Source organism: Topomyia yanbarensis, chromosome 1, assembly GCF_030247195.1.
Source record: "Topomyia yanbarensis strain Yona2022 chromosome 1, ASM3024719v1, whole genome shotgun sequence".
Taxonomy (NCBI): Eukaryota; Metazoa; Arthropoda; class Insecta; order Diptera; family Culicidae; genus Topomyia; species Topomyia yanbarensis.
In genome coordinates, this window is record NC_080670.1 from 73,614,676 (window position 1) to 73,631,603 (window position 16,928).

The 16,928-nt window shown below is 34.8% G+C and overlaps 1 protein-coding gene and 1 long non-coding RNA gene across 7 annotated transcripts in view; one reads left to right on the plus strand and one right to left on the minus strand.

Moving 5' to 3' along the window:
- The window catches only part of LOC131677943 (uncharacterized), a 76,107-nt gene that overhangs the window by 35,431 nt on the left and 23,748 nt on the right, over positions 1 to 16,928 (minus strand). The window lies entirely within an intron of this gene.
- Positions 1 to 16,928, plus strand: part of LOC131677940 (protein unc-13 homolog 4B) — a 170,914-nt gene that overhangs the window by 6,398 nt on the left and 147,588 nt on the right. Inside the window, exons 2-3 of one of the 2 annotated variants that reach the window (XM_058958037.1) lie at positions 8,856 to 9,525; positions 16,178 to 16,851. In XM_058958037.1, the coding sequence (XP_058814020.1) occupies positions 8,856 to 9,525; positions 16,178 to 16,851 (1,344 nt within the window). Of the gene's footprint in view, positions 1 to 8,855; positions 9,526 to 13,512; positions 13,698 to 16,177; positions 16,852 to 16,928 lie in introns of those variants that run through there. The other variant, XM_058958038.1, reaches the window with a different exon arrangement.

Below are 16,928 nucleotides of genomic sequence, written 5' to 3' on the forward strand. Positions count from 1 at the left end.
GTTTTGGCGTTAATAATAGATTACTTGTTTTTGGTCATATTTCTGGCTATGGGAAATGATAAAAATCTTTCGTCCGCATTTAATGTTAAATATCTCTTTTGATAATAGTACGATTTCAACAATTTATAGCTTGTTCGAAAGGTATTCGTTAAAGCTGTCTAAAAACATATAAATTGTTAATCTACATTGTCAATTTCGGCAGAATTCTATACATTTCTTTTATAAGAAATGTAAAACGCTTTTAATCCACTCAACAGTGTGATGATACATTTCTTATTACTCTTATCGCCCTCTTCGGGTATTATATCGACTGAGAACATTTAGAACTTGATGCTTCGCGATGTTTTTGATAGCACATACTACATGGGATAATGGCAGGACTCGCTCAAATTAGCATAGGATAATATAAGTGCAAGAAATCTTAAAGGTTAAAGCAATTGAATGAAAAGGCGGAAAAATAGTCTATAGAATAGAAATAAAAACGAATTATTGCTACTGCTCTATTAATAACATATATAAATTTTTCAATCAATACATTGTGTAGGGAAAACTGAATTTTCCTTAAGATATATGTTGTGCTGAGTCAAAAAAATCGAAAAACAAACTTTCGAATGGATTTGAAGTTCATACTCAATAGCGTTTACTCAAATTCCCAACACGGATGAAAACTAAGCACTGAAATTTCAGCTCATGATATCTCGTTACCTCTAAAGTGCATGCGTGTATAGCTCAAACTTTACTTCGATATCGACTTTTTCTGAAAATGACCAGTAGTATCTTTGATCTGAATTATTATCCCTAATCCTAATGCCAAAGAACAAATAAAAAACTCTCGAAACCCGTTAGGGAAAATTATTATCATTACTGGAACTTTTTTTTCACCAAACTTTTCGATAACCTTCCGTCACTTCTATTAAATAATTTCAAATACTTTATAATTTACATAATCTTATTAGGAACATATGAATGGGTTTTTTTTCGGCTATGCAGTCTATGGTAGCAGCAAAAACGATGTATCGCTTCATCTCCGACGTATCGGTGGCTTATTCCATTTTTTCAAGGAATCTTAAATTAATTTCATTTTTATATAATTTTCGGTTTTTGTTTCAGTTTGCGTTAGGGAGAGTTTACTGTGTGTTAGACTTACAAAGGCTATTTCGTTTTGTTGTTAAGTGTGTGTGTATCTCTAACATCAAATCGTCTTGGTAAAAATGTAATGGCGTCTGAAAACTGTGCATCTCTTTCTGTTAGTTTTGTCACATTGGTGTTTGTGTTTCATATTTTTATAGCAACTGTGACATTTCTCGGGTTGTCATTTTCTTGTCTATCGGGATTTTGTTTGTGTTGATTTGAGTTTTTTAATGTGTGTATAATTCCAGCGCATATAGTACTTAGTCCCTGTGTGTCGGTTCGTTTGTTTGTGCTATTTTCGGTGGACATAATGTTGCAAACTTCAAGATATGCTAGTGACTATTTTCTGTTGTGTCTGTCTACATTCTTGCTTCGTTTTAAATCGAACCTGTGATCAAATGCTAAGTGCTGTCCGTTCTCTTAGTGTTATGATTTGTGGATCGGTGTTGCTGGCGCCTTGAGAAAGGAGTTTGTCCCTCGCATTGTAGAGTTTTTTGTGTCCGTTGATTCTTGTTTTTAACCTGTTTGTTGTCATTCCTAAGTAGCATGCGTTGCAATTGGAACAGGGTATGCTATAGACAAATTCTTTCGTGACGTTACAACGATTTGACGATTCTTCATCCAATAAATATGTTAGAACTTTATCAAACGAACGTCTACATCAAAACTTATTACAAATCCGGAAAGTAGATAAAATTTCACTAAAGATTCAATAAACATAAACTGAATATACTGGAAGAGGATAGTTTTATTACCGATAATGTAACGTTACGTTACAACGCGTCACAAATTCGAACTTTCAACGCATTTCTATAAAAGTCAAAATATCTGCTCTATAAGATTTTTTTATCAAGAACATATCTTCTATGATGTATTTTTAAAAAGCATACGAATAATGAGGTGTCATAAAATACATTTTTTATTGTTTTGTTTTTATATTAAGCATCTTTTAACTTTCGTGACGTTACAACGTTCCTTTCTCAGAAAAGCGATATCTCATTGCGTTGTAACGTCACGAAAATCTTCAACTGTTCTATAACTCTGTAAGTTACGCTGTTATTATTGTTTTGAGTGAAATTTTAAATATTTATCACATTTAGTCATTTTAATGATAATTTGCTCGCATAACAATATGGAGTTGTCGAAAAATCGCGATACAGTTTATTTTTTTAATTTTAGCAGAAATAATTGATCAAACCATGAAATTTTTTATTTCATATCTTTTGTGGATAGATTTGAGCCATTTGACATATTTATTTGTTTAACACGGCTCAATATGTTAGTTTAACGGAGCCAGAATGGCAGCTTTTATCACATATTTCACAAACAAAAATAAACTGGTAGTATTGCTTTGTTTAATTTGGTAAGGAATCAGGTTCCCGATCCGAGTTTATAGTATGATATTTGTATTGTTGGGCTTAAGCAAGTGGATTTATACGATAAAGCGAGCACAATTTAAGCGCCAGGCAATCGACAGTGCTAAGTATACTGGAATATTGTATATATTCTAGTTACAAAGATTCAGAGAGAAAGAACACGTCATATCGCCGTGATGTTACGAAAGAATGTGTTACATCCAATCGTCAATACCCGTCTATTTTGGTTTTAATACCTCAGGCATTTCGATAATGTAGAATGCTTAGAGTATGTATTTGGGATTGTAAAGGAAGAATTGGTTAGTTACTAACTGACGGCACATGCGACTATAACGGAGGTTGCGGACAACCTTACACCGGGCATCTCGTCGATGATGACGAAGTGTGGAATGGTTGATGGCTGGGAAGAAGAAATATTCAGGAAACGCATTATTATTCATGGCTAAATACTAACCCGAGAACAAAGTTCGTAAATTCCCTCACAATCTTCCATCGCATGTCCTGGACTATGTTGCTGTTAGCGTGATTGCATCGGAACGTATCATATGACAAGCGTCTAGGAGAGAACACGTAGGTAGACTTTTAAAGAAATATAATGTGACGTTGTTTAATCGTCTATTAAAAATATCTCCTCCAGTGCATTCAAGTGTGGTAGATCAAATCTTATATAAGATTTTGTTTATTTTCTGAATATATAATTAGGTTTGATGAAGGAGTTCATTTTAACGAGTTATAACAGATTTATAGAATGAAGGTTTGTCAAATCGTTGAAACATCACGAAAGAATGTGTCGATGGTATATAACCCCTTAAGCACTTAAGGATATACATTCTGAATTGATGAATATCACGTTTAATTTCCTGTTTACGAAACAACTTGAAAGCGTTTCAATAAACCATACGAAGTAAAATTTGACACTATATCATTCAAGCGTCTAATAAAAGTTTAATTACGTGACGTTACAACGCAAAGTGTATCCTGTTGTAACTTTGGTTCCGCACATCCAATAAAAGAAATTGTTGGCTTTTTAGAAAAGTATTTTTGAATACAAAGAGAATCCGAAATATAAATTTAAACAAAATTTTAGTTTTTTTAATAAAATTAAAAAATAGGCATCCGGAATATAAATTTGAACAAAATTTTAGTTTTTTAATAAAATTTTTCGTGACGTTACAACGCAGAAACAATCAAAACTTCTATTAGTTCAAAAAGTATTAGTAGTCATATCAAGGAAAAAATCTTTCTAGTTCTATTGTTCTACACTCGATAACGAACAAATTGCTTTAAATAGATAAAAAATTTAATAATAGTTTCATGAAATAGAACATTTCGTAGAAGTCAATAATTCAGGAACCATTTTCCGTAAAATTCAACTTACTTTTCTATATTTTTTCAACTTTTCGTCGAAATGTCAACAGTTGGATTACATAATTTTTCAATGGTTTTATCACTAGAGAACCGAGGAAACAATATTATGATACCAAAATAAGACAAAACAAAAATGTTCTTCTGGTGCACAAGCCCGCGGAATGTGTCTATAGATGACGTTGTATTGGTTTTCCTCGGAGATGGTGTCTTTGATTTTGGAGAATAAATGTCCTACTGTACTAATGTTGTATGTTGCTAGTCGTATGTTTGGGTATTCTTGTTTCAGGTGTTTATCGATTTTGCTGGTCAGCTGTGGTATGTATGTAATAGAACGATAGGTATGCTGCGGAATATCGGATGGTTGGTTTGCTGGTGTAACGCTGTGTTCATTCATGCGATTTATGAGTCTGCGGCGTAGACTCCTAGGGTAGTCGTTAAGGCTTAGTTGTTGTTCAATTATTGCAGCTTTTTGAGATGTGTTTAGGTTGATCGATAATCGGTTTACACGGCTAACATAGCTTTTAGCCATATTCAGCTTTTGATGTAGTGGATGATGAGAATGATAATTTAGAAACCTACCGCTGGCGATGGGTTTCATGTACCATTTCGTTTTTATTTGTTGATCTTCTTGCCGAACGAGCATCATATCCAAGAACGGTAATCGTTTGTTTGTTTCCAATTCAGAGGTGAACTGGACACATTTTTTGAGAAATAGTGGTTTGAAGTCTAGTAACCGGATGACCGAAAACTTGTTGGTAGTGTTGGTTGTTGTATTTGAAATAGCAATCTATGCAAAATTCTACTATTTCAAGAAAAAAGGTCCAAATTTATACCAGTTTGTTCTTTGATGTCGTTCCTATTATTGATGATAACGTGAATGACTAGATGCTTCGGAATAGAGGTGAAAAGTGAGGTAACGTCTGTGAATGTGCAGAATGTGAACGAGTCCTTTATGTTGCAATAGCTGTTGATGGAGTTTTGGATGATTTTCCCGATGAATTTCGAGAGTTTATATGAAGGGGCGGTGATGTTGGGCAGAACGGGCCGTAATGGAAGTCCTGGTTTGTGTACCTTTGGTTGTCCGTAGATTCTAGGACAAACAGCGTTGTATGTTGATAAGTGTCTTGATGTTTTTTTGTCAATGAGTTCTAGGTTTTGGAGGCGTTCTATGTTATTGTTTTGTTTCTCACAGCGAGATGTTGGATCACGGGAAATTGGTTGGTAGGTATTTCTGTCATTTGTTAAAACATTCTTTCCTTCCCTTGATGTAGTGTAATACCTATTTCTGATTATTTAATATAGTCTTCTAGCGCAAAAATTTAAAAAAAATGATTTTTTATTTTTGCATATTTGCATTTTTAAGATAAGGAAAACATGATCAAGAAAGAATTTATTCAAATTCAGTCTTGTTTGTCTGCAAGAGCCCATCAAACATATTTTCATATGAGGCTGATAAAATTGAGGGCTGATCATATCGGGTCTTCAATGTGTTATAATAGATAGGCAGTATTCGAAGAAGTTTCTTGTGGACGAGTGTAGAACGACTTTGTTTCTACTTATTTACGAAACCGCCATCTTTGAAGTTTTGAAATTATGGAGAATCAGTTTTTCAAAAAAATGTAAGAGTTCCTGTCTTTAGCGATTTTTTTGGGACTTTCATTTAAAACAACTTTATTCTAGGCATCAATACTACGTATATGGAGTATATTGAGTTATGAAATGGAGTATATTGAGTTATGAATTATTTACGAAGTGTTCATTAATCTAGTTTTTTTTTCTAAAATAACTTTCTATTGTGAGCTTCACAAACTCTCCCATTGGATAAAATGTAAATTTTGTCGTTTATAAACACTAGAAGAGATTTATCATAAACATTAATCTCATAATAATTTAATTTAAAATTAAATAGAAATAGCCTAAAATATGTTAATATCTTGAGCACATGGAGCCTTCATGTTTTCAACAAAGTGGTTTGCAATAGCACTCCCCAAAAATTTTGCTGAAGACATTAAGTCTGGAACTAAATTTGTTTGAAGAGTAAATTCGCCGTAAATACTTCATGGAAGATATAACGCCAAAATTATTTTATCAAATGATGTACTGTTTAACGTTTGTAAAATTCATCGAAGATACTAAATCTGCGAAATTAGGGGAACGGAAAACGCCATTTTTCATAAATTCCCCTACTTTTGGAAGGTGGTTTTCTCGTTATTAATTCTATAATGATTTCGTCTCAACTCGACACATTACCAAAATAAAAACATTTTCAGCAAATGTTGGAAGTTATGAAATTTTTCGGTGAGCAGATCTAAGTTTCATAGACATTAAAGCAATTCCAGTTTCGCTTCCTATTAAAAAGGCCCTAATCCATATTACAGTACGCCCCTTGCAAACTAAACTCAATATGATAGGAAATTATGATTATGATTGATTTCAAAACTCTGGAATGAGTTTCTATTGGAATGATTTTAGGCAAGTATTTGATATTTATGTTATTAGACAACAGATCAGGATCGGGTTCCCACATTTTTTCAAAGGTGCTCATGATGTTTCAAACAATAGGTTATCAATGTCTCAATGTCTCAATGTCAATGTCAATGTCAAGTCTGCATCAATAATTTTTTAACTTCAATCCATTTTTTTTGGTGGGGGGGGGGGTTGTTGTATAAACCTCAAAGTATTCTCTTGGCTACACCACTGCTTGGAGTTATTCATTTCGCTTTTCATTTTCCGAGGTATGTTTCAGATCGATCCGATGGTTATAAGTCAGAAGGTTCGCAAATGTAAATTTTTGCACTGATAAGTGATCGAGTTCCATCTAGATAAGTTGGAATTGTTCGGTGATTATTCTAGCGGTTGTAGATAGGAAAATGAAATATTAAATTCGGTTTACGAAATAATATTTGGCTCATTTAAATGGATTATTACTATATTGAACAATAAATAAGTGATAAAGAGAACTCCACAAACAACAAGCAATAATTTTTAAAGTATTCGAAATATGTGTTTGATGTCTTCAGTAAAGTTATTCGCACAAGTAAGAGCTATAAATTTGCTGATGGCATTAATTCAATAAAATCACTTCCAAGAAAATTCATAAAAATATCTCACTCTTAGAGGGATTAATCAGTAAAATTACAATACCAAAAGAAAGGGCATATTGTATGCTTTAAATTCTCCGAAGATACTATTGACCTAAAATTATCCGTTTTGGCGCTAATAATACATTGAATGTTTTTGGTCTTATTTCTGGCTATGGGAAATGATAAAAATCTTTCGTCCGCATTTAAAGTTAAATATCTCTTTTGATAATAGTCAACAATCTATAGTTCATTCGAAAGGTATTCGTATAACCTTTCTAAAAATGTGTTTTTGCAGTTTTACACCTTCAAACATTCATATCTTGAAAACTAAACATCAGAATCAAAAACCATTTAATAACGTTCTGTCTGGGTAATAGGCCTTTCATTTAAAATTGGTTTGGATAAGATCGGTTCAGCCATTCCGAACGGACATTCCGGAGCAGGTTCCCGTGGGGCCGGGAGTGGCCATTCCATTCCAATTCCATTTTTTAAATTGCCATAGGGTCCCATAACAATACATAGCAGACTTTCGAGACAATTTGAAGAGTTTTGATACTAATATTGCTAGGCCATTATTAAAATTTACAAATCATACCCTAGTACTGGAACATTACCCCGGAAAATCCAGATTACCAAGCACCAGATCCATTTATCCGGTTCAATTTTGTAAATCAAAAAGTAGACGAGTTTCTGAATCCAAAAAATCTAAAAATGTCCAAATCGGATAAAGGAAACCATGGTTATGAGCATTTCAATTTGTGGGTACCCGGGTACCCACGTTGGCCTGTTAAAGGTGTTTTTTGTTGGACACAACAGTTAACTTGTTCAAAAAATATTTTGGTTGTACAACAGAACATAATAACTTTTTGCCTCAGCTATCGGCACAAAATTAACGTGCTAATATAACATACAAATAAAATTTGTCAGTATGACGATATCTGCTTTCGGTTAAAAGTTACATAGGGGTGCCGACAACCGACCAGAGCCGGCAACCGACCACTTTCCCCTACACAAAAAGAAAACCAAATCCTTCAAGTGCATCGTTACGGTTTAAATAGAAGGTTCTATCACCGAAGGAGCAACATAACCTGGTTTAAAAAGTCTGCCTAACCATGGATTGCTGAAAGAGGTTGTAACAACATGGAAACTTTTCAAATTATTCCTAACGTCTTTGTGGCGGAGCATGCTATTAGACCCTTCAGACCCGTTTTTGCCATGTGCAGAATATTCAGTTACTATTCTCTACGTGACGTTTTCTAGTTTGCTTGCAAAAGTATCAGAATATTCCGCACAAGTTGTCCTTTAGCTCGAACCAAATGACCGATAACAGCCTGAAGGGCGGAAGTTCATAGCTTTAGGTAGACTCGTTCCATGTGAATTCATTCCCGCTCACACTCTGTGGGGCATATTTCCAACAGTTTACTTTGATAGACTCGCGAGTGAACGCCGCTTTTATCTATTTTTGGTTAAAAGTTTCCATATGAATGTGTGGCTTTTTAAACATTTTGAAATATTTGATACTTGACTGGTTCAACCATGTGGGAAAGAACTATTCGTTATTTGGACACAAATTATCAAAAAATCATTTGTTCAAACAGTGTTTGGTTAGTGCTGTACACTTGGAATTTCGTGGAATGTCACTAGATACAAATGCTCAATTTTTTTAAAGATTTCTTTCCGACGAATACGTTCAAACACCCAGATTTCAGAAAATTTCAACACCTTAAATTTTATTGCAAGCGTTGATACAGTTTATGGCAACTAAATAATTAACGAAACAATTTTGTTGATTTTGAAAAGTAGTAAGCTTATTCTTCGTAAGTGTGAAATTCCTTACGGTGTGTTTCATTATTACATCATTTTTTCAAAGCGGTATGTTTCTCTTAATTCATTCCAGACCATACCATACGACTCAACAAGGAAGAACAATCGAATTCATTAACGAGCGAGCAGACATAATTAATGGAAATCATCGTTTCGTGCATAGTGGATGCAACTGTTGTTACCTCTATTATGAATTGGGAGCTCCAGTTCCGAGCAGTACTCCCCTTCGGTCTCCCATGTACGACGCTCGGCGTAGAAGCATCGATCAGAGCAACGTTGACCGTTTGACAAGTTGTGGAAATCTAGTGGTGAAAAACCATAGCGGCAGTTATGTTTCAAGTGAACCGCGACTATTTAGAAAAAATAATTTGATTTCAATCGCAAATGATAGTGAAATGTGGAAAATGAATAAAAATAGAACTGTGCGTTGTGATGTTCAACTGCGTGCGGAAAGTCAGGCCGGTTCGACTCCAATGTTGAATTGTGTGGAATCAAAACCAGAAAATAGATCATTTTCCAAGAAAAACGTCCAACGGAAAATTGGTCGTGTGAGCCCGTTTATGGTACCCAAGGAAGAAAACGAAGACGAAGAGAAAAAAGAAGCAAACAATGATCAACCGACCGATCTTGAACAGCAGGCCTACCTAGTGCTTGGCATAAACAACCATGCGCGAAGGCCATTCAAACGCAAAATATACACTCCATTCAATAAGAGGTTAACGATGCCACCGGAACATTTCAAGGTAAATGTTGCGGATGTAGAGTGTTGTGCATATGTTCATTTTATTAGAGAGGGGGTGGGGGGCATTTCAAACCAAATTGTACTATCACTCAAATGCTTGCACTTAGGGACGTTGCGATATTTTCGATACAAATACGGAATCGATACTTCTGTGTCCGATGCTCGAATTTTTGGTATCGTTTAGGGTTGCCAGCTCGGGAGAGGCGTTGACCCGGAGATTTTTACTGACCTGAGGGTGGAGGACTTAAAACCAAAGCAAACAAAAAGTGGAATCAAAGCGATTGCACGACATTTTAGACTTTAAGCTATTTGTACACGTGGCGACAGGACACACGTTCCAAAAAATATTCACTATGGATTTTGTTCTATCACGTAAAAAACCTAAGTGTATATACTTTTTCATTCCTTCTGTAATTTGTCATGAAATTTAATCCTGGTTGATTGGAAAATTATCAAAACTACCTCACAATCACCGTATAGAGTGATCTCGTCTATATCGTCAAAATAAAGCTGTAAATTTCTCAAGTTTGTTAACGGTTTTGTCGGTTTTATTAGTGTACAGTTTCTCTTGTCCGGCTAAGCGCAAAGAATGCAAAAGCACTAGCCATCCTCGCTGCGAAGGATAAGTCGAAAGAGCATTGCTCTGATCCACAACTAACAGAAGAAGGAGAAGTACTTTGTGGTCTCAGTAATTCGTCACCAGACGTTCCAACAAAGGGGCAAAACTACCTCCATAGCCAACAGTTGGGGGTCGGTGCAAGAGCAGCAACAACACCGGAAGCACTCGTTTTATGTTGACCTAGCCATTCAGATTAGAACAAACCCGCCATCCCTTCACGCAGCTGCAGATAGGCACCACCAACAACGAAGTGATTTCGTAAAATTGCAGGAAAATAACTTTTGAGCGACTCAGTGTACGCAAAATTTTAATTGTAACGTATAGCGAAATATTATTTTCCTTAAACTGTAAAAAATTTGAATTGTTTTTCATTTTCGTTGTTTCGCGACGAAATCATAAATATTTGGTGGACCCGTCTGAACCAGAAAAATAGAATATTCACCATACTTACAATTTTTAAATATTTAGAAAAGAATCAATTAAATTCAAAAAAGTTGAAATTAACAATTTTTCAACCAAACCCGGAGAAATTGATGTAAATCCGGAGGCCGGGAAATCGCTCCCTAAAACCGGAGGCTTCGGGTCAAACCCGGAGGGGTGGCAACCCTAGTATCGTTACTACAAGCACGATACTTTACTGATATCGATATAATGTTCACGAAATCGAAAAGATTCGAAGCAACCAGGTTCTTCCTTTGAATCGGAAATCTGAACGATTTTGGAGTAATTTCCACGTCAAATGCAATCATCGATTCAGACTCAACCGTTACAGAATCGGTTGTTGCATTTAACTTAGTAAAAAAAATTGGAGCACCGATTGCATTTGATGAAAAAATCGAGTAGATGATAGATGATCAATTGTTTGCAAACATTGTTCATTCTTAGGCAGTCTATTGACCTTTCTACTCCCGTTAAAAAGAAATGCTGCCGAATTATTTCGTGAGGAAAACAAAAAAAAAATTGCTCTGCAAAAACCGGTTGAAGCTAGGTATTTTGAGAGGAAAACAAACCAAACTTCTTTGGTTTGATTTTTCATCTGTGGTTGTAAACGAGCTGTCAGAAATCAATTCGGGCCGACTAAGCCGATCAGAGCAGGATATCGGGTTTATATCGTGCAAATTTGCACCATTTGCATAAACCGCATCAACCTTCGAAAATGTCAAACGTATCTACATAATCGGACCGACGTGAGCCCGATGTCGAACTATAGAAAATCGGCCGATCGTCGTGCTCCTTTTTGATGCTCTTCTTCTTCTTTTTTCTTTGTTTTGATTTTCTTTTTTTTTTATAAAACTAACAAAACTAAAATGAATATTTTTATTCGGCGATAAATAAACTATTTTTTTAACAGTTGACAGATGGAAAGACCAGAACGTGACGTACATGGTTTCTTGGCGGGTAAATATAGTAACAAAGAACTGCTTCTGGGAACGGTTGAACAAATATTCAAACTTCATGAATCTCAGGTGCAAGTTGCAGGGACTGTATAATGCACGGTGAACAACTCATTCCCGTTAATATTATCAATATCTATGCTAGCACTAATCAGATAAGAAGCTGATCAACGCTCATAGTGTTATGTACAACCTTATGTAGAGGTAGTGGCTCCGGTGTCCATACTGATCTTTTCAAAACAAGAAATTGAGAGAAATGCAGTTACGATGCAATCCATGGACCTGACATCATCGGATTCCTGTTGTTGCTAGGTCATAGCTGAACCAGTGAATTGGAGTAGAACCTTGAAGAATAATACAATCTGATCGCGGTCAGCAGCTGTAAGAAGAATTCAAGAAACATATAGGGTGATGAGCCCATTATCGCTATGTTTCTATTATCACCCTACCCATTTGAAGCCGTTGGTTGGAGCAGTGTCTGCCATCTTTGTTTAACGCATTGAATCAAATGGTAGCGCAACAATAGGGGCACTCGATTCGTGTTTTCGTTGCGCTCAAACACGAGAATTTCACTGCTTTCAGCGCATGTATGTTATTATAGTAGTACTTAACAACGAAGCAAAGCTGTTGATGCTAATTTGTACGCATTCCATTGTTTGTAGGCCGAGTAATTAATGAATCAGTGAGGCGCCCTTCTTAGTATGGTGAAAATAGGCTCTTCACCCTATGTAAATACATCTCATACATATTGCGGCGTATTTTTTGTTCTTTCAAAGTTTGTCTGAAATTGCATAATGTGAAATTCTAATGCGATGATACTCAAAACAAGTTTCAAACAGCATCGATCAATCCTGGAATTTCCCGAACCCTACGAGAGAAAAATAATGTGTAAGCCTCACACAATGTGGATATTAGACCGGCAATGTAACAACTTTGGCTTTTTTCGTAACACTATTAAATCAAACGGTAATTGGCTTCACATATCACTTGTCAAACATGAGCTTTTTTTGAAAACTCTAATTCACTCACAAGAGTTTTCAAGTTTGTATGTAAAAATATATGAAAAATATGCAATTGAAACAATAAATTCAGCACAAAATGCCAGTATCATCTTGCGCACCCCAAAATCTGCAGATATATAGCTTAAGGTGTAAGGATCAACATTGACGAAGACTGCAAATTGATCCGATTTTGCAGTAGAAAGATATTCTCATATAAAGTTGTGCGTTCCCTCTCTTTTCGCACATGCTTAGAATAAGAAATTTCAGAAAAATTGGTTGGTCTTCAAAGTTAAATATCTTTTTAGAGGAACCTCCAATCAATATGTGATCTTCAACAAAGCTATTCGTTATTAAATGAACTACGCGACCGTAAGTTGAGAGGTTCGCAGAGTTAGTGTGAAATTTTTTTTATTGGAATTTAAGTTTTTATTTCCGAGTTTCCACATATATTATTATAGAAACTTGATACCTCATGTGAGTGAACTAGAGCTGTCGGAAAAAGCTCATATTTTGCATATGATTATCATGACTAATTACCATTCGAATTAGCAGTGTTCCGAAAAAAAAGTCAGAATTGTTGCCGGTCTAATGGGTATTCAAGATTCTGAACCAATACGGAACTTTCTTTCTACCCTTGCTTATGTAGTAGTACTCAGTACCAATATTTGGTGCTTTAAGAGATGTAGGCACTTAGTAATAGGGACTTTGATGTCAATCAGAGTTAAAAATAATCGAAGCTCTATTTTGACGGCTGAAAATGAACCTGATGCGACTCGCGGTGAATAGAAAAAAATATTCATTCAAATGTCCATGTTATTCATTCAGTTGAATATCGTACAATAAATTCATTACACAGTTATATAGGAAAATGTTTTCAAATGCCGGTAAAGAATATGAAACAACAATTATCATCGCTTACATTGTGCCAGGGCCTACTTTGATGCGTTTGATTCGTTGCTGCACGGCCGCTTCGTGAAATAATCGTAGACGAATGAAAATCTGCATGGATGAATGGGCGGTTTGTTCGTTTGACGTTTCCAGTTGCGTAACTGAATATTGAAAATGAATGCGGCTGAATATGTTCAATTTTCACTCAATGAATTTGAATATTTTTAACTCTGATGTCAATTAAAACATCTTTGGTATAGTATACTTTCAGGTAATTGAATATGCTGGTTCATTTATTTCATTTGAAGTATTACATTTTGTTACATATTTGGAATGGAGCTTCTATGAGTTTTTTGAATGAGTCATCTAAATTAATGCTAGAATTTATTTCATCATCAAATTTCACTCACAGGCATTTTGCCTCCATTAAAAAAATTATCAGTTAGTAATTTAACAATAATACAACAAGGCAATCGATTTACCAACTACGCTATGCCTGTCCCCCGGTAATAGATAACACTAGTTTACAGCATTTCTGAACTAAATAAGCTAGTGGTCATTTTCCATGTAAAATCGTGTGCTGAATCCGAAAATTTAGAGTAGAACAGTTTTCGAGTTACAGTGTAAAAATGAATTTTACCTTTAAAATTAAAAGTACGTTTAGTAAAATCTTCGGTTGTACTGCATAGATATTAAATATTATTATGCTGAATTAAAGGTAATTGAATGCACTTTCGATCGTTAGAACATTTTGATTTAGTCCGACTACTGGTTCTGACGTTATTTACGAATCTATTGAACTTTTTTTTAATTTTTCGTTATTTTTTGAAGAAAAATGAGCGTGTGGTCAATATTTTCAGCAAGATATAGCAATTCTAAAAATTATATTTTCATGGGAGATTAAAGCCTGCTAATAACCAATGAAAATAAGCACTTGTTAGTTTGAATCCGATAAACATTGCGAAAGTTATTCATTTTTTTGTAAAATGGCAATTTTTGTGTTTCTCTAGATCAACTTATTGAACCGTCTCGATTCCAATTTTTTCTAGGGCTTCTTTAATAATATATGAGGGACTTTCTGTCAGAATTCTGTTAAACAAGTAAATGAAACAATTTTGAAATAATTTAATGTGGGGTAATATTCGAACCCGTTTATCTAAATGATTAAAGACTCCTGATAACAATAATTTTAGGCTCAATGAAATTATAAGTCATCGAATGATTGGTATGCAATACTGCGTGTAATATTTACAAGTGTATTACAAAAAATAACACTCTTATGATACAAAATATTCGTTGTAAACCAAACCCGCACACGTTATAAAATTCGTATTTTGAAACGTTAGCTGCTCAACTGGGTTTTGTACAATGGTAAAATGCGAATCCGTAGAAATATGTGCTACTACATTCGTCAAGAATTATAAATTAATAATTTGTAAAACTTTTATTTTGTGTTCCTTCCTAGAACATCTAGCAGTTCGTGTTTTGAAATTGTGTAGGACATCGAACAAGACAAGGTTTAAAATCTCCAAATCTGAACGTAAGAATGATTTGAAGAACGTAGAATATTTTGTAATTGCACTTAGATAATATATTGTAGTATGTTAAAGTTTTGTGAACCAGTACAGTAAAATCGGTACATCGTAGAAGCCAATGTGAATCCAATATAAATTCAAATTATAAACTTCTGGAGGTTTTAATAACGTAAAATAAATTGTTAGTAGAACAAAACGTGACGAAATAGGTGGATAAGTCATCACTCGTGAAGCTAGCGCTCGAATTTAGCATTTTGCACTGTGATAAGCTTCCGATGTGTGTATAAAGGCATTGTGGAGCGTGCAGTTTACAATGTATTTTGTTCATATACGATTCTGTATGATACATGTAAATATTATGCGTATTTTTTAATGCCAAATTTTTTATGCCATTATTCCACTGAGCCTGAAATAATTGTTATTGTTAGAAGTCTTTAATCCATTGGATAAACGAGCTCAAATTAAATTCTCTCAAAATTCTTCCATTTACTTATTTAACAGAATTGTGACAGAGAGTCCCTCATATATTTTTAAACAAGTCCTAGAGAAAATTGGAATCGAGACGGTTCAATAAGTTGAATAAGAGAAACTCAAAAATTGCCATTTTACAAAAAATTCAATAACTTTCGTAATTTTCGTCGGATTCAAACTAACAAGTGCTTATTTTCATTGGTTATTAGCAGGCTTTAATTTCCCATGAAAATATAATTTTTAGAATTGCTTTATCTTGCTGAAAATATTGACCACACGCTTTTTTTTCTTCAAAAAATGACGAAAAATTAAGAAAAAGTTCAATAGATTTATAAATAATGTCAGAACCAGTAGCCGCACTTAATTAAAAATGTTCTATTTATCGAAAGTGCATTCAATTGCCTTTAATTTAACATAATAATATTTCATATCGATGCACTACAACCGAAGATATTTAGTTTTTACTAAACGTAATTTTAATTTTAAAGGTAAAATTCATTTTTTCACTGTAACTCGAAAGCTGTTTACTGTAAATTTTTTGCACCTCATTTTCGGATTCAGCACACAAATTTACACCAGAAATGGTGTTCGAATATTGAAGTTCAGATTTTTATTTTTATTTTGTAAACTAGTGTAATTAAATGAATAAATAATAAAATAAATAGGTTAATAAATAATCAAATTTATGAACACATAAATATCTCGGCTTGTATAGCACTTAAAATTATATGTTTCTCATTTTCAGCAATGGCCGTCGGAATCAACGGTGGATCCTGACACCAACAGGCGCAGTTTACCCATTTACGGAGGAGAATCCCTCGACACAACCATCGATCTGAACTATTTCCAATACGTCAATGCGTATCAGGCTGTCCAAAATGATTACTATCAGCAACATAATCTTGCATCAACTAGTGCGATCGATTCCAACTCAATCCTATTTCGCAGTAACGCAGATAATTTGCATACATTGGGACGAGCAACTGCAATGGAAGCTAGAAAAAATCGATCGAATTTTGGATCGAACTTGGCATTTCAAGCGTGCTCCAATGCCGCACCCTCAAATCGTTCAAGTTTGTATAGTAAACTCAGCGGTAGCTTTCAGAACTTGTTCATTAGCAGCCGGGGGCAGTCTGGTCCGGCTGCGTCGGTTGCTCGGTCAAGTTTTAGCAAAAGTGAAAATAACCTCAACGAACTCAGTAGGCGGCGAGCAGCACGAGATCGGTTATTTTTCTTTGGATCGCGGATGAAAGTTCGTCAGCGAAGGACGAATAATTTCCTCACCAGTGGGGGTGGTAGTTTTTTCACCTACAACTACGAAGACGAGGAGGAGAGTCGGTGGAAAAAATATTTCAGTTTCAATATGAACTTATTGCGGAGAAATAAAGGGATGGCGGATACTGTTGAGGTTCCTAAAAGGTAAGTCAGTGGAAATGTTATGGAAATCGCGGTTTTGAAGTAATACAACAATATTATCCAATGTACAAATGGTCGGT